This window comes from Chrysoperla carnea, chromosome 1 (genome assembly GCF_905475395.1).
Source record: "Chrysoperla carnea chromosome 1, inChrCarn1.1, whole genome shotgun sequence".
In the NCBI taxonomy this organism is placed as follows: Eukaryota; Metazoa; Arthropoda; class Insecta; order Neuroptera; family Chrysopidae; genus Chrysoperla; species Chrysoperla carnea.
The window spans coordinates 55,469,629-55,494,484 of NC_058337.1; the positions used below are offsets into that span (position 1 = coordinate 55,469,629).

Consider the following 24,856-nt stretch of genomic DNA (forward strand, 5'->3'; position numbering starts at 1 on the left):
TATTTTTTACGAAATATTTTTAGAATAAAAAAAAAAAAACATAGCAGTTTTCGAGATTTAAATTTTGAAGTAAATAGGTCAAAATAAGGAACTTAGGCATTAATTATCTCGTGTTAAAACGATCAAAATTTCTGAAACTTTCAGATTTAGTAATAATCCTTATTCTTAATCCGTGAAAAAAAATCGATAATTTCTGTCGAAGGATTTACAGTAGTTCAAACCAGAGGAACTACTATAAGTAATAAATTTGTATTCACCAGATGTCCAGATATTTTAGTCTGAGTTTAAGCAGGTTTACATAACACGTTGTTATAAAAACCACATGGTATGGTATATTCATTCTCAAATGTAAAAAATAGAAGAAGAAAAATTGAAAAACAAGTAAGTCTCGCTACACTACATTATAAGAAAATTATTATTGTGATTTTGTTGAACATCGAACAAGAGAAATCGAGTCGTTTAAATTACACAGACACAAAAAACCCAACAGAAATAAGAAAATTCATTTCTACAAAAAAGAAAAACTGCAAATATCATACATGTCTAAAAAGTAAATTAAAATACTAAGATTGATAGGCAATCACATTTACATAAGAATATATTATTTATGTTGTATATGCTATTCTCATTGCTCTCTTGAATATATTTTCCAGGAAAAAGAAAATTGTTTTCAATTCATCAAATATATAAAAAAATTTATTGAGGTTCATTTCCAAAATATTTTGATTTATTGCTTTGTGGAAATTCGTATGTATATTATTATGAAATAAAAGATCATCTTGAACTTTGACGCCTTGGAGTATTTTACTTTGAGTTGAAAGATTTACAGTTTCTAATTAAATTTATAAAATAGAAAAAGTATGACATTAAAAAGCAATTATTCAATATGATTCCCTTAAATATATGCGAGTGAAAAAAAAATGTGAGCACCACATGACTTCCTTGCAAGGTTATGAATTGATCAAAATATTATTAAGATAACCTATAGTCAAAAAAGATATTTCTATTACAATACTAACACCTTGTGTTCATAAAAGACTAGGGCCTAAAATGATCGTTTTGAGGTAAAAGCATTTAAGTTTTTTAATAATTTTTTTTTGTATATCAATTTAATTTCAAAAAAACATAATTAATGAAACAGGTACGACTACCATACTTCCTTAACGTTCTTGATATAACCAAATAAATGAGGGGGTGGAAATATTTAAGACTTTTGTTTCAAATTTTGAGGGTGGATTCTGTTAGAATTTGGGAAGAATATAAACTTCTGTTCATAATTTCTAAAAATTCTCAAATTCTTCGACGTGAAGTGTTATTCGGACAACGTCACCAATATTTACATAACAATGAAGCTATGATAATAAACAAAAGAAGGTACAGTGCTAAATCGGATTGAAAAAATCTTCAAATTCAATCTCCATAGCCTAAATGCGTAAAATTAAGGAAGAAAGTTCATATTTCGCATCATTATTGTAGTTAAAAATGGTTTATTTTGTTCCCTAACTTCAACCGGTTTATTGGATTATTTTATTTCGGTGGAAAATAAGGAAAGTTTTATTAAAATTCCATCCCAGATATTGTGCAACTTGAAATTTGGAAAGGAAATGATAGAAAATAACTGGACTCCAACATTTGGAGTCCAGTTATAAATGATACGCATCATATTTCAAATCGAAAAATGTCTGCTTAGAAATATTCTCCTTATCACTGTTTTATTATAAAGTTCAAAAACTAAAACGTTGAAGACAACAAATCAAGCTCTAAAAAATATTACGGATTATATTCTGTTTAATTTTCGTTACAAAAATATACATTTTTTCTGTCGTCGTAAACAAATTATGACAAAAATTATTAGTAGTTTAGGAGTAATGAGGCTACAGATATATATAATCCTCGCCGTCATCGGGGTAAAAATCAAACTTTTAAATAATGGGTTTTAATTTTCCTGAATTTCAAAACACCGAATTCATTTGAAATTAGGATTATAGTTTTATACATATGCAGATTGTGTGGCTGTTTGGAGAAAATATACTGAGTGTTTGTTGTAAAAAAACTTTCCTATATTCATTGAATCTATACATTGCTTCAAAAGAAAGCAAACTGTTCAATTTTTTGAATAAACACAAATACAATTTTTTTTTGTATAATGTCAAATATTTTTTATTTTATAAATTTTTTTTTTTCTGCTAAATTACATTTGAGTTCAATTTCCGTTCCAACAACAAAATAAAAAATAAATGGAAAAATGGTTTCAAGTATTATCATGTGCATCGACACACCATAACACCACACACACCGCACCCATTCACAAAGCTTTATCACATTATCCTAATAAAAATGTTAATGCGTTAAGTATGGAGCGGTGTCGTCTCATCCCGCCTTACACATAAACTAAACTACCCTTTTAATATGGCTTCCTCGTTTATTTCTTTTTTTTTTAGTTCCGTTTTTCGTATTTGTTTGTGTAAAACTGACTATTGTTTATATATATATATATATATGCATATATATATATATATATATATATATATATATATGCATATATATATATATATATATATATATATATATATATATATATATATATATATATATATATATATGTACAGGATTGGCTACAAGTTGGCTACATATGGAAAACTTTTTTATTAGAAGGTTACGAAAAAATCTATGCGAAAAGGAACAAGGTTACGAAAAAAATTCATATTCAGCTATTCACTTTTGACATCGAATATGTGTTAATGGTCGTTCAGAAATGTAGACCATTAAGAACAGGTAAAAAGAGAAACGGTTCAAGAAATCAATCCCGACATATGTCGGAATGTGTTTAAAGAATTTTGTAGAAGAACAATTACATCTATGGAACGGGAAAATGGATACGTGGAGGCAAAAACTAACTGAAGAAAACTGTTTTTATAAAGCAAATAAACATTTTAATTGCGATGATTGGTTAATTTGGATAACAGATAACGTGTTTTATAAGTAGGAATTAAAAAATTTTATTTAAAATTGAAGTGGTCAAAACATTTCAATCATTAATTAATTTATTCCTAAACAGGTATCTTCAGTTCTTTTTTGCCACAACGTATCCACCTTCGTGTTATATACATGTAATTGTTCTTTTACAAAATTGTTTAAATACACTCCTACATATCTCGGGAGTGCTTTCTTGAACTGTTTCCATGATTACCTGCTCAAAATGGTCTACATTTCTAAATGACCATTAACTTTCTTATCGAACTTTTTCAATTTTAAGACATTCTGTACATTCGATGCCAAAAGTGAATACATGAATGTTTCCTATTCATATTTGTAAAAACAAAAATTTTGTGAATAACTTTTTTTTATAAACCTGAAACAAAAAAAAAGTTTTCCGTATATAGCCAGCTTAAGTAGACACCCGATATACATATATTTTAAACAGTTTTAATAAGCCCATTATTCCGCTCATTTATCATTCATTTGTTCACACAGTTAATCTGTTTTGGTTTATAGCTTTCGATTCGACCTAATTTTTTATAGGTCGCCTAATATACCTATTATTATGATAAAATTATGAATTTGTGATTAATTTTTGTATTAAAAAATTAATATGGTGGGATTGATTAGATAAATTTGAAGGATTCAATTAAAAATGAGTACCAGTTTTGCTGATAATCATTTGGCTAGACCTGTGGCTCATTTTTCTTCCCAATATTAGAGGCAATTAACCTATCTTATAATTTTACTTTAAAGTATTCCCAACTTTAATCAAATTGGATTAAACATTTTATCTCTTACATACTTAAAATTGTACTTTGTCTTTACTTTTACACGTTGGTCTGGGTTCATCCATAATTGACGACCTCTATTTTGCATACTTAATCTTGGTATTTTTGGTGTTGCTTTTACACTTTTGTAAAAAAATATATAGTCTTTTTTTGTTTTCCTCATCCTGGTTCTTATTCCGCGTTATTTCCTCTCGTACTCATTTGGGTTGTCATAGATGTTTATATTTTTTAATGCCATTGATGTTTATATTTTTGTGTTGTAAAATTTTTTGTTTTGTCGGTCATAGCCCAAAAAAGGACCAAAATTCGTCTCACGGTCGAAAAGCATAATAATTAATGCCCCATATATATTTAGCCACATATATTTTCCCATCATCTCCAGTCTCCACCATTGCCAAATTTGTATACCATGCGTATATGAAATATATCAAGGTATACTAATTTCATTATACCATGTCTATCACAAATTGGGTTAAATATAATAGTATGTATACTTTTATTACTTTGTGTGTAAGAGTGACTATGTTTCTTTACTTACATGAAGTAAAAAAAAAAAGATTGCGTAATCAATACTATCTATACATGGTATTTCAACAATTAGCTTAAACAATTTTTTGTTTCATTTTAAAATCCAGAGATTCTTATTTTAGTCAAAAATATTTGATCAATTGCGCTTATATTTATTTTTTACTTTCCATAATAATATACAGAAACAACAAAAACATATTTTCACTCTTTTCGACAGAAATTATTCAAATTTGCCAAGTAATAATGTTTTTATAAAGAAGAATATGAAGACCAACAAATAAAATCATTAATTAATTATAAAATTTTAAGTGTACAATTTTAATGAACTACAAACGTTTGCATGTTGATAATTAATAACCAGAAAACCATTTAAAATTATTAATTAAATATAATTTTATATGTTAAATTGAAAAATTACTATTAAAAATTATATGGCTTTTAAAAAATTAAAGAGAACGAGAACAAACACTCATGCTGAGCTGGTGCTCTGCAGTAACTTTGTATTTTACATTGAAGTGATGTTCATTCATTTTATAATAAAGAAGGGTTAAAGTCGCAATTGAGTATGCACAAATCATTAAGCTTATCCACCAGCAACAAAGTGGTAGCACGACCCTTTAACCTAACCTAACCTACCATGCCATAAAAGTATTAGGAAAGAAAACGTATATTGCCAATTTAGGTAATTATCATTATTGCCAGCGTAACTATACACTTTGACAAGTGAAAGTGTTTTGTTAATTTTTTGCAAGTTTAACTGTATGTATCATAAAATTTTTATTTTAAATAGAAGTATCTAATTGTAGTTCCCCTTGCGGCTGTACTTAACTAACACAATTTACTAGCCCAAATACGCACCCACCATTAATTAAGTATACACCTCTTACTAGCCTTGGAAAAGGCTTGCGTGTTAATTGTAAATTATAGGGAGATAATATTTCTCGTTTGTGCATTAAAAAGTGCATTTTTGGTAATATTTTGTTTATATGACATAATACATAATGATTAGAAAATTTAGAATTTTTTGTAAATTTTTAATATCTTCACGTTTCATGACTAATTTTGAATTATTTTCTGCTTTAGCTTTTGAAATCATAATGCCCAGGTCCCCAGGTACTCTGAAGACTTTTTTTAATAACGGATTCTTGCTCAGCGGCTCCAAAAACCCTTAAATAACAATTTTCAGTCCATTTGATACATTTGAAGGGATAATAATTTTTTTTTTTCAATTGCGTGAAATAGTGCGTCGCAAAAAATTATCCGAGGAAAATTATCTCCTCATAATTTGCAATGTCCACAAAGTTTATAAATACCTTCTAGAACCTAATGCAAAAAACCGCATCTCGAATTCATTTTACTTTAGAAATTATCGCGGTTTTGACGTTTTTTTTTTGTTTTAAATTTACTCGTCTATTCCTTGGCATTACGCTTTTACATTACAACTTTTCAATTGTTGTAAGTACAACACAGCTTTCAATTATTAAACAAAAGTTATGCTACCATTAAAGATAAATTAAAAAACTATATACTATACTATACTTCGATGAACTTAAAATACTCAACATATTATACATGCTCAATGCCGACGCTTTCCATGTAATAAATTTAATTTTAAACATGTCTATTTGGTCTCACATTTTTTTAGAAAAAGGGGTATACGTTTTGAAGGGTGGACTTTATTATTTAAATGAAACCTTATGTAGGATTACAAAGTTCATATAAATTAATCTTTTTTAAGTCAATATTTTATTTGTGGTTTCAATTAATAATATTTTGTAGAGGTTTCGAATTTCACATTGTATTTTTCCTAAATCTAGAAAAGAGAAAATAAATTTATAAGGTTCTATCCGGGGTCAAAAACTTTTGACAATATATACATTAGAATAAAAGTTTTAGATAAAGCAAATATTCAAAAAGGTAAGTTATAATGGTTTACTATTTCTTTTAATTTTTTACTTTTAAAAGTAGGAATTCGTCTTGTAGAGCTAAATTATTCGTAAACCTCATAATTTACTCGCTACAAAAACTCTCAACAAAGTAGGCAGCTTCCACGGAGCCTAAAATAAATTTTATGCATTTTCCCAACAGCGAACCCAAATATATAATATTTAAAATTAATTGAAGTATAATTTATTAAAATGGCAAAGATGCAAGTCATGGCCATCGATTAATGATTACGAACAGGATGAAATTTCGTAATAATTGTATATAGTGAGTAAAAAAAAATGTATAGAACAAAAAATGAAATCTTTAGATTCCAATCTAAGCAAAGAAAAAGAAATTATAACTTTGCATTGCCTATGCATTTTTTCTTCGGATATAATTAAAAACAAAATACTAGTTCCGGATGTTTGAAGCATTGTATTTGCAGTTCCTGTGCTAAAGCTATCTTAAAATTTTTTCGACAAAATTTAGCGAGAAATTAAATTTAAGAACTTAATAAGGCTTACTATTAAATCTCAAAATTTCAGAAATTAGAATTAATACCTAAGTTTTCAATTTTTCTTTAAAAATTAATATCTCAAAAACGAAAATAATATTTAAAATTTTTTTAAAAATCTTCCGAGATAATTATTTAATATCGAAAAAAACAGTTATGAGGACAGTGAGTTCTACATGCTTTGAATGGGGAAATCACGAACTTTACAGCGGACTATCTCCCGATCTAAACGACCTGAAATTCTGCAACTTCGGAATCTCACAGTCAACATTATTCTGAGTCTGTGGCAAAGTTTGTCGACAAGTCATTCATGCTGTAAATACTTTAAAAAATGTATTAAAAATATAATAAAAGCGCTTACCATGCAAAGTTGTAGCTGTTGTAGATAACAGCCCTTGTAACGAACGTGAATTGTGGCGTAATAAGGATGCAAACTCTTGTTGTACATTTAATCGCAATTGATTTTCAGTTTTTTCATCACAACATTGACCAGCACATGTTTTTCCCATGTGATGTTGATGATGTTGTCCACCTGAAAAAATTAAAACAATTTATAGTATTTTACTCTAGATATTTAAATTTAGATGATATATTTGAGTGAAATAGGACTAAAAAAGTAGACAAAATTGATTGAAATTTATGCTTAAAATCCGATATATTTTTACACTATGATTCAACAAAACCATTTTTTATGTAATAATTTTTTTCTAAAATAAAAAGTGTACCAAAAAATCTTAGCTTTTGACATTTTTATTCCTAACTCAATAGGTATCGTAGTCCATGTGTATGGAATAATTTTCTTAATGTCCTAAATAAAATGAATAATTTCAATCTTTTATGAATTTTATCGGTATAGTTTTAAGCCATGTTGGAACATGGAACTGTTTAAACTTTACCAAACCATCTATATCGATAGAAGAATTTAGAATTTCTAAATGTATTTCGCTTTTATGATAAAAATAGAAAATAAATTTTAATAGCTGTCGAAAAAATGTTTCATGTTTTACCTGAATTTTTTTTCACAAATTGTCCTTGTTAAATGTTTGCTTATTAGTTTTTGTTCAAAACTTTTTCATGGAATTATGTTTTTGTAAGCCTTACTAATAACTTTCAAAGCAAAATAAATTTCTCATAACGTTTACGAAATCAAAATTAAGGATAAGTTCTTTCTAACCAACTAAAAATAAAAGCTCGTTTTTAAATATTTCTTTTTTTTTAATTTTTATATTTTTTTAATCGATTAGATATAACATTCGTTTATAACATAAATTTCTATAACACAATCTGTACATTTGGTTATTTATTTTTTTGTTTGATTTTTTACTTTTTTTTTCCCAAAAGAAAAAATGTAAATTGATATAAATTGAACAATATTTTCAATTTTCGAAATGTGATATCGTCAATTTATTTATTTTTTTACGAAGGGTATGAAGTAATGTTGTTTTCATTAATTTTGTATTTATGAGTATCGTTTCGTATACATTCGCTTCGAGTTAGGTAGTAAATAAATTGAATTTTTAGAGTAAAGTGTCAAAAAAATGTTATATAATAATAAAATGAAAATAAAAATGTAATTTCGAGACATGTGAAGTTTTTTTGTGATATCGTTAAATTTTATCGGTATAAGATAGAATACAAATGTTAGATAGAAATGTACAAACATACTTTTCGACACTTCATATTATCTTAGATACGAGAATATCAAACACAAGAAAAACTAATTTGAAGACTAAAACAAGCACAGTATAAATTTTTCAGGGTTTTTTTGCGAGAAATTCGTAACGGATGAAATTTGAATATTATTTCATAGTGAATGGAAAATTTCAGCCAATTTTTGTTGAAAAATGTATTCTCCTCTCATGTAAATACGGAGGGTTATGCTTTAATAATAATATTTTCTAGAGACTCCAAGTATGGAATATCAGAATAAGTGGGACAGGAAGGAAAAAAACTTAATGGTATTGAAAGTTTATTGAATATATCAAGATTTTAAAGTAGCGCCAACCTCTTTTTCGCGACTCTTTAAATTGGGGATGAAGCTGGTAATCAATTTGTAAAAGTCGTTAAAACGCTTTTGTAGGTCCTTATAAAAATTTATTGCGCCACTTGATATGCTCATTGAACAATTATTACGAAGCAAGACAGTTAAGTTTTTAAAAATTATTATTAAAACAGAATTATTCGGTATAGCATATTATTTTCATTAATATGTATATTTAAATACGAAATAATTATGTTTTTGTCATGTACAGTGAGTTTTATGAATACAGAGGAGGATAAAAAAATTGCCTGCTAGTTTCCGGTCACTTATTTCACTCAATTTTTACATTTATTTATGAGTAAGAAGAAGGGCTTCTGTAGATCTTGCATTTAACATTCAACTGACTTCTTAAAAAAATTAATAATTTAGATGTGATGTGAATTTTATAAATTAGTTATATCTGTATTTTGAGACCAATTATTATAAGAAAATATACGATTTATAAATATCTATTTAGAAAAGAATTAACAAGATACAAATATGAATAAAACAGTCTTAAAGCTCTCGCCTATCTTTCGGAAGCCGAAATGCCGTCTAAAATTCTAGAAATCTCCTATACATCTACTTCAAATTCATACAACAATCGGGAACTCACAAGTTTTCATTATTTTGCGAATTCTTTTGATACTAAATATACACTCGTTTGGTGGTTTATTTTTAAACTTGGGTGGTAAAAAATTAAAGAATGTGAGGGTGTAATATAAACTTGTAGCAAACATACAACAATAATATAATGATTGGCAGGCACGAGTCTCAGATTAACTAACCAAAAAGGGGTTATATTATATACAGGATGGAAGGAAAATAATAAACCAAACTTTTTTGGATGATAAATAATAAGAAAAAAAGTAAATAAAAAAAACTGTCGAAAATAATTGCCAATACATATTTTTTCACCAATAAAATTGGATTTAGTTTTATTAAATCGATGGCAAAATTAATTATACGACCGATATCTAAAACATACTATATTGAACTATGAACGATTAGTATATCCCCTCTCAGTGGGTACAAAATTTAAGTTTTTCTTCTAACCTAAAACAATTTTCTATAAATGTTATCTCCTCTTCTTCTTCACTGCATTATTCGTTGTCTATCTGAATTCTAGCAAGGACTATGTTCACACATTAAGAATTTAACTGTTGATTGTAAAATTTCATTTATAAACACTAGACAAAATTTTGTGTTAGCTCATGTAAAAAATTTGTTTGCTAGGTATAAAATTTTTGTGATAGATGAACTAGCTATTACAAAGCTACACCACCAAAGTTTCTTATTTCCCATTGCTTCTTATTTCCTAAGTTTTTATTTCCCATGTACCTTGTATTATGAACTATGTTTCATCCCCATCTCATTACCTATTAAAAATTGTAATTCTCTTGTTATAGGTTGATAATAATGGAAACATAATAATGGCATCCCTATATTAAATTACAAAATATCACGAACAACTATTAAATCGATGTTAAAATCTCTGGTTTTAAAAATAGCTTTTCATTTTTATGTTTTTATCAATAAACACTCTGCATTTTAGAACGGAAATTATTGGGTAGGTACCATATTGTTACCCTAGAAAAATACTTTTTATCATATGAACTGTAGACTTAATTTTAAAACGTATTTGTTTTAACCTTATAGGATAAAAATGTAAATAGTTAGTGAGTATATTTATAACCTATACCTCTATGGAAATATATTAGCTAAACCATCTTAGAAGACCGAAATATTTCAATAAATTTAAACAATTTTTTAAAGGTACCAATTGAGTAGCCCAAACATATGTTTGATTGTGCATTTGGATAATCCGAAAGTCTGTAGGTAAAGAGTCAAGGACGATAGGGGAAGAATTGGTACTATTTCCAGATTAAATTTGTTTTACTATAAATTATGTTGGGATACAATCAATCATGGGTACGATTACACTACAAAAAGGGAAAAACCTACATTTTTATCAAATAACACAAAGATGCAGCCAAAAAGTATAAGATAACGGAGAAGGCTCCCATTACTGGAAATGTTAAAAAAGAGTATGCTAGTTTCAACGCATTTAGTGATTAGGTTGAGTCATAAACGCTCTTGAACTAAATAATTTTGTTTAAAAAAAAATTTTGTTAGAAGAGCGTAGATTCGATCTAATAACCTCTGGGTTATGAGCTCAGCATGCTACTTGCCACTACTGCGCCACTATCCTTTGTGTAATAATATCGTAATAACATGTATTGATTCTGCTGTAAATAGGGTAGTATTCACAGGATCAAAATACCAGATGGCATCGTGTCTGTAACTCGACGTTCTCCTCGATCATATGCTTATTCTCCTTGGATGGATCTAAATTGAAAAGATCGCCTGATATAGACCTGTTTGAAAGATATTTTTTTTATCGCTGCATTAGGTACACATTATAGAAGAGAAAATTGATCAATTATTTTCATTTCATATTCTATTTTTTGTTCTTTTTAGGTTAGTGTACTACACTGTGAGTGAGTAGAAAAAGATTGGATTGTAATGTTGTTCCTTTTCTACTTACACTCAGTGTAGCATATACCAAAACTATACAATAACCCTATTAATAAGTTTTACTATCGAATGAATCTGTATACCTAAATCGTTCCGAAAAAATAAAATACAAAAATTGTCTTTGTTTCAACTTAAGATGAATTTTGTTTTTACTCAAGATCAATTTTTGAACATAGTTAACAAAAGTTAAGTTTATGTTACAGTCAAGTAAGTGATCATAATTAGGAACTGTAACAGATAAATTCAATATCGATGCATCGGTATTTTATATTTCGAAATAGGACTATTGATATGTTAAAAATATCTGATAAATATGGATTATTTGGATAATATTTTGTACAATGATAAAAATACGAATTTTCAATTTAAAATTGTTTAATGCGTGCGATCGGGCAAACATTGAGGCATTGGCCTGGCTGTTACAATTCGGCTCCAACGTAATGCATGGGTACATGTAATCAGTGGTGCATTAGTTGTCCATGCGGGAATGTGGAATAGATCCCCGTGGGCCACTGATTAAAATAACAGAAAAAAAGGACCGGCGGTTTAAATGCTGATAATATCATAAATATATTTGCAATATTAAGTAACTTAGAATGAGTAAAATTGAGCGATTCTTTCCGAAATTCAAATTACAAATATTTCCTATATAAATATTATTGGTTTACGAATCACTGGCTGGCAAACTTTCAATATTTAAAAAAAGTCTATATTTTGCCGATTTATGGCGACTGCACGTGTAATGTGGTTTTATGATACTGACCCCCCCCACCCCGTTACTAAAATGTAACACCATTTATAAGATCTATTGAGTTAAAGACACGCTAAATAAATTAAAATGACGCTATATCGTTTCCATGCCTATCTGATTATTTAGATGTAGTTTTCATTAAAGTATAAACCTATGGTGTTACGTAACATAAAATCTATATGAAACATATTGCCATTTCATTGACTTTTCCGATAGTTATTTTTTATTTTGACTCGACAGAAATACAAATCAATAACTAATATTATTCATACGTGACAGGGTCTCTCTCATACATTGATCAGCCATCCGATAGAAGCGCACATACATAATATATATATATATATATATATACGTATAACATCCATATCAATTGTACGTAATGTTATAATTACACAAATGCTATTAATTTAAAACCGAAAAACGATACGTGTTTGGAATAATAGAATTGTATACCGACTTACCGAAAATGTTATTACCTGTTAGATGTTCACAAAATAAGATATTTCGTCTCTCTAGACGATCAAAAATCCAAAATAATCAAAATGCCTAACTACAGTACACTGTATAATAAGTGTCGAAAAATGTTGTCTATTGCACAAGCGAAAGGAGTTACAAGTACGAACGATGTGAGTACTTTTTCCACTAAAGTCCACTGGAGCTATTGTCCTTTTTGAATGCGGAATTACTTCTCTCTATCAGCGCGATTTTTCACTTAAAAAAAACTTTATTACCACTCTAATGCGACAAGTAAATTTAGCGCAATCAAAGGGTAGAAAGCTATTTGTCACACGGAAAAAAGTGCAGATAAATAATACTTACCGTGCATGAGCAACGAACAAAATAAAATTAACTAAGAAATTCAATTAAATTACGTATTCCATAACAAAACGCTTATTGATTGTATAGATAACGTTTCATCTTTTTACGCCCATTTTTTGTAATCCGTGTTATAAAAGCATTTTTATTGTAATCCGTGTTATATTTATATTCATGTCAACTTAACTCAAGTAGCTTAGCCATTCAGATCACATATAAAATTTTAGCCTGCTTTAATATACTTCTATCTATCAAGTAGCTATGTAAGCTATTTAAGATGTTTGAAATCGCATGGCATTATTTTAGATTTGTTTTTAGTCCATTGAAATGTTACAATTTTAGGGCCGAACTGAACATTTTTGTCCAAAATAAGCAAAACAGTTCATATAAACATACTATATCCCGAGATGTGGCCCGAAAAGAATATATCACTGAGATTAGGAGTAAAAAGTCATTTATTATACAATATTGATAAATGGTAAGTAATCAAGTGGTCTAAATTGGAACTAATCAAAAAAGTGGTCCACTTCCTGTTCAATAGTACAAATTTTTATCGCCAGTTGATTTATCTGCTTTGAATTTGAATATTTTTATTGGCCTTAAAAAATTGTCAAAGTACAAGTATTGACATATAGAGGTTGTTACTACCGAGTCTGATTTTAATTAGTAAGAATTATTATCGGCAGTTGGCGAGTTGCAACTCTCAGTTATCAATAACGTTCAAATTAATTGTTCGAGATGACCGAAATTAATTAATTGTTTGTTGACTGAGACTTTCTTCGAAGATCCTTACCATTTTTTAAAATAGTTTGCGAAAAGTTCAGTTATTATTTGAGTTTGAGTTTTGCTTTTGTTTGTACGCTTAGTGGAAAACCGGCATTACATTTTTATCACTTGGTGATCACGGACTCTCGTGCAACACGTGGCGTACAAAAACCTGCTAGTCAATTAAAAATTGAACTTGCATTATCCGACTATAATGAATTTGCATATGTGTATACATATCATAAAATTTTTTGTATACTTGTAAAAGTAAATCCAAAATAAATTGAGAAAGAATACAAGTTTAATTCGAGAAAATTTATTTAAATTGACAGAGTGGATAAAATTTATTTTGATAATGCTGTTAGGTATACATTTAAATTATCTTACCTTTTTTTACCTTGTTTCTGTTGAAAAAAAATCTAGAAAATATTTTCTTTTATACAGACCAAGCCGAAGGTTATCTCTATACCTTTCTTTCATCGTCCATCCACTCAATCGTAATTTAATCACACCCCCTTTTTACTTGTCATTATAATTGTCAGAAACTTACAAGAAGAGTTTTTCGTAAGCACTTTATTTATAAAAAAAATCGAATAGGAAATTTCAAATAGAATTCAGATATGAATTTATGACAATAAATTGGAATAAATGAACTCTTTACGAAATTTTAATATCACAAAAACTTGGCTGTTCCTGACGGGCAATAGGTACACGGATGACGTAAGACGCAGAAAAATGCATACAATGTTCTTGATCAAACATATCGCTCGCACAATTTATTTATTAATAAAACAATATTCAGTTAATAATAATAAGTATGTTTATTCGTTGTGTGCGTAGTCATGGTAGGGACAATAAAATCGATGCCAGCGCTTCCAGTGAAAAATGTTGGCGATAAAGGAGGCTGTTATGACTAATTTGCAATTCTTTACATGTTAATGTTATAGAAAATGTCAAATTAAAATTATTGGAAAACACAAACTGATTAAACTTAATGCATTAAAAATTGTGAAAATAAGAAATCAAATTGCACAAATATTATTTATCAAATGTAAATTATCATAATTATTTATTTAAATTTGTGAGACAATAATAATAAATTTTCAATATAAGTCATAAATGCAATCCATACAATTATATATGAATCCATACAATTCTATAATTAAGTAGTGTATCGTTACCATGGAAACGCCTCCAATAAAACTGAAACACGGTGCTATTTTCTTTTAACTGAAATTGTCGCCATTTTTGATATAAACTCTAGAGATCAAATTACATTTTGGTGATAATTAAGGTAATTGGGTCACGCTAGCAAAGCATTAAGAAATATTTAAAACTTTTGAAGTAAGTAATTAATACGCTGTTAAAATTTAAATACAATTTTCTACGCCTTACATGAGATAATTAAATACGACATTTTTAACACACAAAAATGGCAAGGTTTTGACAAAAAACGAATTAAAAAAATCATTAAAAAAAAGAAAATTATTTACTATTTAGTTTCCCTAAAATATTAAATATAAATATTACATTTAGAGTATTATTTTTAATGGAGAGGAGTACACTTGTATTCATCCTAGTATATTCTGTGCATTTCTTACTTATATTGTATTCATTAGTAGTGGTAATACTAAAGTAAGCAATAAAAAAAATCACATACAGGATGGGAAATACATATAGGATGGGAAAGTAGCAAATATTTTTTGAGTTCTGCAGTTCTGGAAATAAAATCGCGTCGATTTTTTTTTTGATGGTCGGAATTGATTATGTTCTATTTTCTAACATTAATAGTAACGGAAAAGGTTTAAAATGTTCGAAATGCGAAAGAATTTTCATAAGGAATTTGTAATGGAAAAATCAGCAGCCATGTTGGTTCATATACTAGAAAGTCTCGAAATCTCTGCCAACAAAATACCTTCCTTCCTATAATTACAGTTAGTTTAAAAAAGTGTAATTCTATACCAAAACAAAAAATAATTATTATTCCCGTCTTTAATTAAGGAATAAAGAACACTGCTGCTGTCAAGCGTAAAAAATATTTTCGCACCTAGCATTACAAGTGCGAATAAACAGCACCACAACACATACACATTTTGAACACACATGGAATAAATTTTTTTTATCGTTGTGTATCATTTTTCATGTTTTATTAATTAAAATTCAGCGAACGCATTGCTCTTGAATGTGTTTATAAGCAGTAATAAATTATGTTTATTTCATATTACACAGTGCGTACCTTTACCGACGCGAACGGTCGTCATTACGTCATACAATACACAAGTTATTACGGTAGTAAGTAAATTTACCTCAAAATTAACGTTTCATTGAATTTAAAAAAAAAAGTAGTTTTTAAAATTGTCAGTGTTTTATAAATCTCCACAATTGGCATTTGATAGAAGGAAAATTCAACTCTACTAGCAGATGTTAAGCAAGGAATTCCAAGTATTGTGTCCCTCCATATTAAAATTATTAATTTCTTTGTAAATTGCATAAATAGTATGTAATTTTTAATGAGCCTTTTTGTCCACAATTTTCCCAGGAATTCCCATTTGCAACCACTACTAACAGTACAGGCCGGCCAATTTCATTAAAAAAACTAACCCGCCCGGTTATCGCGACAGTTGAGAAACATTGTATGTAGTTTTTTAAAAAAAATTAAAAAAAAAGTTTTTAAAAAATTAGAAATTTTTTTAAAAAATGGAATCGGAATAAATCTAATAAAGCATTTTAATAAAAAAAAAAGGCATGGAAACTTTATGTGAAAACACGGTCTTACAAGGAAAAAATTTTTCCATTTATTTTCTCGACTGAAAAGGCGTTTTTTTCCATTTATTTTCTCGACTGATATGGCTCGCAGGAAATCGGGCCGAGGGCCAAATTCGTCTCAAAATAATAAAAAGTATTCGAACATGCAAAAATAGGCATTTTGGAAAATCTGTGCTACTATTTTTCTCCTACTTATCTCCTTGAAAAACCGGATGGGTTTTTTTTTTTTTAATACTGAGGCATTTTTTGCCGCATATCAATATCAAAATTGATTCGGAGCGCAAGCTTTTACAGATAGTCATGATATGAGTTACTCGTAGGAAAAAGAATTTTTAATTTTTGTACAATAAAAGCTAGTTCTTTAAAACGAATTTTATTATTTAAATTTTTAATTTAAAACTAAAAAACGTATGTATATCAAATACGGTGGAACCAATGGGAAAATCATGTCAGGAAAATCTGGTAATTCGCATCTTTCTTCTTGAATCTACGTTGTTTTAAAATTCATTGAATTTACTTACGGCCGTTAGGTATATATTATACGCAAACTTACTTGCTTACCTATAACACGTATATAAAACTTCTTTATACACACCGAAGGAGTAAGTGAAACCAAGCAACCACCTGCTGTCGGTTGGTTAGAAGAACAACAACGAACGGTTCTAGAAAAACTTCATCAACTAACAAAGTTAACTAACTTACAAAGTGACTGACTGACTGACTGACATGACGTACTAAGTGAAGAGTTTATTTAACAAAAGCACGTTATCATATTAATTTCATCTTAAATAACACACTTAATACAGCCCTGTCTGTCATAATTTTAATATAAACTGTTTTAAGAAAAGTACATTTTGGTACATTGAAGTTTCAGCCGAAAGGCATGTAGAAGCTAGAACGCCATGAAATCATGAATCCTACTTGAAATATATCCAACAGTGTGGATGAAATTTTAAAAGCAATGCGCGCAGTGATCTAGCCATTTAATCAAATTAAATTGTCTAACTTGGTCTAGTCCGAACTTTACTATTCCAAATAAACATATTATTATTTGACTTTTAAAACATTTATCGTCGTTTCACATTGATCACCAAATCATAAAGTGTGGTAGATCTGTACGCTGTTGGCTAAAAAAAAGATTCTGGGGCTCTTTATTTATTCTAGGTCAGTAATGAAAGCGTCAATCTCGCAATCTGCCATTCTATACGACGTCGTGTAGTTCAAAAACTCGTTCGTATGTTAATGCACAAATTTATTTTATAATTTTGAAAGACTAAATATAATTCTTCTAAAATCAAATCTTCCTGCACCTAGTATTGCTACTACTTTTAACTGTATATGCTGGAAAACAAAAATTTATTTACTTAAACATAATCTAAAAACGGAGGTTTTAAATAGAAAACAATATGAATGGTTGATCAAGCTGATCCAGAGGGGGCTTTTTTATGAAAAACTAAAACTTCCGAATGGACTGCGGATCATAGACGTAAACAATAACCTTTAGAAAACAAAGAAACAAGGCGAGATAACACAACCATGGAAATACGTTTGCAATTGCTGCTATTCGAACGTCATTTAGGTGCTATTAGAACGTCAACTCACCACCGCTTAACCTCAACACTTACTCAGAGTCATCTAAGGTTTATATACGCCACACACACAAAATTGTGCACAATTAACTGTGATTTAAACTTGAGATTCTTTTTTATTAATTACTTAAACAACCTGTATAAATGTCGATAACTAGTATTGCTTACAAATGTGTTGTGAAACCTATAAATATTTTATTAAATACATCATGTACATCCATAATAATTATAGTTTATTTCATATAAATTGAACACAATCTTTATTTAATTCTATGGTGATACGCTCAATTTTATAACAATTTTATTGTGAGGTTATGTGTATTCATATGTATGTGCTTTAGTCCCGGCTGCTCCAAGTTATATGTAGTACGTATGACTTGAATTTGAAATCAACATCTATATTATATAGTCTACGAAAATCGATTCACAAAATACATGGGCTGAGTGTACAGGATGGTTCAAGTTATAAAAGCAGGGCTTCAGAAAATGATAGATTATGTTAAAATAATTATAGTTTCTTCATATACTTATAGCCAGGAAACCCTCCTTTTCCAGAAACATAGAGTTTTTTTTTTGAAAAACTAAATTTTTGTGAGTATTGCCAAAACGTCAGTTTAGAAAAATAGGAAATTTGATACGTAGTATGAACTAAAGGTCCTTCATGATTGAAAGCTTATGGTAATAAATTACGGAAACCAACAGTGAAGATATGGTTCTTCCATAACTCAGTTTAAAAAAAATCTCTTACGCCACTAACTTTATTGCGAATATAATAACGTTAAGTATTCTTTCTTCAATGAAGTTTAAGTAAGTAGGGTATTTTTTCGAGTCAGATTGTACGCCCAAATCCTTACCGCTGGTTTTCGTATTTATCATATTTCAAATTTCTTCTAAACACTCGATTTGGTAATACCTTCCAAAAATGTCATTATTTTCCAATATTTCACCACCTGTATTTAGAAAAGAAGGCTTTTCCGACTATAAGTGTATTGAGAAATTATTATTATTTTTACATTATCTACCTACCAATGAAGTACTCCTTTTTTCCTGTTTATTATAACTTGAACTATCGGATTCAATTTTCGTTTCGCATATCTCGAGAACAAATGATAATATTGACATGGGACCATGGAGATATTTAAAGCATAATTATGTAACTTAGACCTGATTAGGTTTTGAGCAAAATCGGTCAAGCCGTTTTTTGTACCGAATGAAAAATTGTATAATTGTCACTATTATTACTTATCATTTATATAGTTTTAACGTCATGGGGGGTGCAGGGAGCGAAGCTGCCGCTGAGATTACAAGGGGAGAAGCCCCTGGAGGATGCCGGAGGCAAAGCCCCCGCTGGGGGGTCCACGGAAAAATGAAAAACAAAATTTTACAAAAAAAAAATTATAAATATTAAAACATATGATATTTTTTTATCCTTTCCCCTGGGAAGTTAGTCGTGTGGACCTTTTGGATCGCACCTAGACCGCTTTTTATATCATTTCTATTTTTCTTACCACTTGTAAGAAAAGGAAAATAAAATAAAATACAGCTGACAAATAAAAACACAGTTTCACTTTTAATGAAAGATACTGTACATTATTATGATATACACATTTGTTTTTCGGTTTTGATGAAATATTCACGTTACGTACAATTTAAGTCTTGAACAAATTTAAGTAGCAGTGATTTATCTTTTTGTGTTTTCCCTATATAAAAATTTTCTTTTATTTCATCATAATTTTGAATGTTTTCTATATAAGTATATACACAAAATTTTTGGTTGAAATACGAGGAAAAAATATGAAAATTCTGAGAATGATTTTTTAAAATTCTACCGTTTTTGTGTTTATTAAAAAAACAAACACATGTACGGCGCAGCGTGGCTTTTTTTGGTAATTTTATTTATGGTAAATAAATGAAATTTATTCAAATTTTATATTTACCGTTCTGACATGTAAGGATAATAAAGTCTCCGTCTCCGTTTGTTCTCGTATTTTAAAATAAAGTAGATATTATAAAAATAAAAACACAGTCTTGTTACATCTTGCAATTGTTAAATGTATCTCAAGTGTTAGCAGAAAATTTCGCCGATTTACAAACATGTTAAATCAGTTAAATGAACAAAGTGACTTTGTCGGTTTGTAGATGAAATATTTTTAAACTGAGACTTAAATATTTGGGAAAAATGATATACTTCAAAGGTAGAATGGTCGAAATAGAAATCAGAGTAGCAAATGGTCGGATAAAGTGCTTGTCACTAGGAATTCATTTTCAAAAGCGATATCCCGTATCGTTAGAAACGAAGAGTAATGGATTTCTTTGTTATAGAGATGCTTACGTATGGTACTCAAACTTCAGCACTGACTACAAAATATTTGACTAGGCTTCGCAGATGCCAGCGAGGTATGGAACGTAAAGTGCTGAATATTAAAAAATCATATAGAATAAATTCAATAATTAATCCTATAGAATAAATTCAAAGATATCACAATCGCAGTTAAAAAGTTAAAATCGAGGTTGGTTATGTGTCGAGGAGGAGTGAAATGGGTCGCAAAAGTAGAAGTTGAAGTGGTGAACTTGAAAACATTGGGGGAAATCTATGGATGCGGATGGCCAAAGATTGAGTGTTATGGAAGTTGATATGAGAGGCCTTCGCCCAAGATTTGAACGGGCTTACTACAAGTATATGTGTTTTAAAATTTAATTTGAAAAAAAAAAAAAAACTAAAAGAAGGTCAGTAGTCATTAGTCGTTATTCCTTCGCGTCCTCTCAATAAATAAATATGAATCTTTGAGTAAAAAACAAAAAAATTAAATTTGGATCTTTTTGTTTGATTTACAGCGAATTTTTTGATAAAAAATGCAGGAACTGGGCTGAAAATAACTTTAATGTTGACTAAAATATTTTCGAGTTAACTTAGTGGATAGCACATCAAAAAATTAAAATTCATTCTTTTGTTCGATGGAATTATCTACCATGCTTTCGATTAGCAGAGAACTCCTCAGCAGAGGAAAAAGAATTCTTTTAAGCCTATCATTTTCGAATACTTTTATCATAAAACTTATCCGATGAAAATGCCAAGGTTCATAAAATTATAGAGGCTTCGATAAATGAAAAACGTATTTTTCGATATCACCTACCATCATCTTAAGGCCTCTAATATAATAAATTTTTTAGATCTACATCCTTAAAATCTACAAGCTGCAGATATTTCTTTAAAGAATTACATCGCTTATTAAAAATTTAAACCTATACTCTTTCGATTAAAAAAAAAAAAAGTGAAAAATAGAAGATTTAATCAGATAAATTCAAATTCGATTATTTTTTAATTGAATTTTTCCACGAAAAACAAAGAAGATGAAGAATATTAAAAACACCAACACATATAAAACAAAACAAAGTACCTTGTGTTTGTTGTAAAACAAATTGTTAATTACCATAAACATGTTAATTAAAAATGAAAAAAGCAAAATGTTTTTCAAGTATTCTTTTACAATTATTTTATTGTTAGTTATTATTTATATTAATATTTATTGTGTATATATATATTTTTAAAAACATCACCCTCTCACGTGTACCTACTGTTGCACCCCTCCCACCTGTACGTGCATAAACGTACATTACAAAAACCACCCTTTTAAAAATGATAAATTATATCAATTAACAAACAAATAAATAAACAAACGTAATATAAAGGTAATTAAAATTACAACATAAAATATATTTTATAAATAATTACAATTTCTTTGATAAAGTCGAGTTTATAACACATTTTTTATATTTTAAACTAAACACAGTTATTCAAAGCTGATATATATTATAATAATAATTTTTATCCGTAATCAGTTGTATAATTATACTGAATATCCAACATACGATATATTTTAGACTACAAAGAGAATAAAAAAATCGAAATCGCTTAATGAACCCTTGAGATTTTTGTTTCGGCTAAAAACAGAGTGAACACATGTACATCACACTTTTCAACGGAAGCTGCTGAAAATGGGTCAACGCGTGTTAACCTAAACTTATGAAAAATTTGACGGAAAACTCTTTGGTAAATTGGAATGGTAGACATATTTTAATGAGTGTACCTTTTTGTGATCTATAAAAACTTTCAGTCAGGTGATTTAGAATACTCACTTAGTTTATTTCGGTCATCGAGCACAACATATATAAATTTTTTCAAATAAATTCGTTGGCGGAGTCTCTTAAATCTCTTGAATTATTTCTTAATTGATTTATGTATTATGACACCAACCGTAGTGACACAGTTGGTTTATTCGTAGTTACTTCTGTTCGCGATTGTCTAGAGCAGCGGATTCGATTCTTGCCGACACAATAATAATAAATTTATCTACGCCGTGAGATAAGAACAAATCCCATTCATTTTGCGTGGGATAAATAGTTTAATACCGTCAAAAATAAATTAATAGTTGTGATGATCTGATGTAGTGTGGCTGGTATATGTACGAAGGTGGTGTACTCGCAAATAATTGAGAAGCTGAAATTATCAAATAAAAGATGGTATGACAATAAGTCGTATCATGGTCTAAGTGTATCCCTTTTGGATATAGCCAATAATATCGTATTATTAATACAGCCAATAATACAGCTATATTAATACAACTATATCAAACCGAACTTATATGTATTTATAGTTTTATACACATTGTATGTACCGACTATAGGACAAAGATATTATGATGTTGAATTTGAGCGCAATTTATCATTTGGATTGTCGACAAAAGTAAATAAAGTTCAAAGTGTCTGACAATTTTTCCTTGAAAAAAATATTGATTAACGATTATAGATTTAGAGAATGAAATGAATTTCTAGTTCTGAGAATAAAAGTGTTTTGTATTAAATCTTGAGCAAGATCATTTAATGATACAAAGCGCTCAAACAGGGTTGAGAAAGCCATGTTAAAGATTGATCTTAGTTAAAAGAGGTTCGTTTGTGTGTATGCATGCGAATGGCAGAATTGCTAAAGAAGATCTCCTTCTCCCATAGTCGCATTTAGTACTTTACGCCTGCCTTATTAACAACAAGTGAAAACAAACAATTGACTGAGTAAATTGTTGAAATACCAAGTATAGACAGTGTTGATTACTCTGTCATATTACACATATATACATGTCACACATATGTAACTGATATTCCCATAGAAAACATACTATACAATTTGCGTCTAATTTGCGCTCTCACGGGTAAACAGTGATGTTTACGAAAAAATGTTTCTAACAAAAGTTGTTTGTTTTTTTTATAAGGAACATTTGATTCACTAAAACTTTTGTTCTATCTCTAACGGTTTATAAGATGGGTCTTACGGACCCAAGACCCAATCGACCTATGTTGCTCATTTACGAACTTGACCTCACTTTTTACGTCCTAAGAACGCTATAAGCTTAATATCTCTTTTCGCTTTTTATTAATCGTGATGACGGACGGACAGACACACAACCGGAAATAAACCAATACGGTGAAGGTTTTTAAGCATCACAAACTTGGGACTAAACTAAACTTAATATACTATGTATATTTCATATACATAGTATATTAATAGTAACCCTTAAGTCAAATCTTTTCAAACACAAACATACACGCATACATACAAGGACTCTATTTACAAGGTTTTCTTTATGTCATAATTTTTTTTAAATCTGTATTAAATATGAATATCCTTCCGAATCACCCTACACATAAATTTTATTACACATTACACAATCTTTATCTAGTATAATGTTTAAATAGGTAAATATTAGAGTAGTATAAGATATATAATATGTAAATATAATATTATATATAAAATGACTATATTTTCTATGCTGTTCTTTCTAAAATATATAAGAATTACCTACTTATTATACTTAGAAGCAAAAGTATTTGAGTACAAGTAGGTATAAATGTAAGTATAAGAAAATTTTAAACCGCATTTTATAAAATAAATGATAATATGTTTTATAATTAAAATAATAAACATTTCTATATATTATATTTTAAATAAACATTTTGTTATGTTAAATACATATACCTTAGCTATAGTTTAAATATTATATTAAATATGTACATTAATATACAGGATCATGCAAAATGTAAAGTATAATTGTGCAAATATTATGTTTTTTAAATAATCACAAATAAAAAATTAACATTTCTTCAGGTTATTATATTTTTAGTGCGGTAACCTTAAAATTAATTTGTTATTTCATGCGTTTTTCGTTATCGACTTATTTATTTGCTTAGGCATGTACACCAACAGTTGGTTGGTATGATCAGAGATTATGTATAAGTATGCGGATAAAAATCAAGATTGGAAATTGATTTTGTGTGGATATAATGCACCTTTGTATTAAACATTAAAATATCGCAAAGTTTTCAAAGCATCCAAAAAAGAAAGATTTTTTTTATAGTATCAAACCTACAGGGGGTAGAACGTTACAGTATATTATGCATTCGTTTAAACATTATAACCATGGAGATTTGCAATAAAATGAATGTTAAAACTGAGAAAATTTGTTTTTTATATATCAACTTATTTTCGTTAGTTTTATCAAATTCTCTCATTTCTTCCATAACAGTACCAATACTCCTTAAGTAAAAAAAAGAGCTAGTTGTCATGTCGCTACAGTTTCGGTACGTGGCCTAAGGTATTGGTCGATCAAATTTTAATTGCAACGCCAACCTAAATTGATTAATTTTTGGTTTTTTTCTTATTCTTACAAAGATAAAGCAAAAACAAACGCAAAAATGTTTTTTCCACCACTCGACACCACTAATTTGTAGTCTGACATTTTGAAATCTGCAATTTTAAATGTGTCAGACAACAGATATCCGTTTTCTCGAGACAAAATGATTTTTATATGTGATTCTTCTTCC

The 24,856-nt window shown here is 28.7% G+C and overlaps 1 protein-coding gene across 1 annotated transcript in view; it reads right to left on the minus strand.

Moving 5' to 3' along the window:
• LOC123290547 (division abnormally delayed protein) overlaps positions 1-24,856 on the minus strand; it is a 251,800-nt gene that overhangs the window by 110,953 nt on the left and 115,991 nt on the right. The window contains exon 2 of the mRNA XM_044870767.1: positions 7,100-7,270. Coding sequence (XP_044726702.1) covers positions 7,100-7,270 — 171 coding nt within the window. The remainder of the gene's footprint in view (positions 1-7,099; positions 7,271-24,856) is intronic.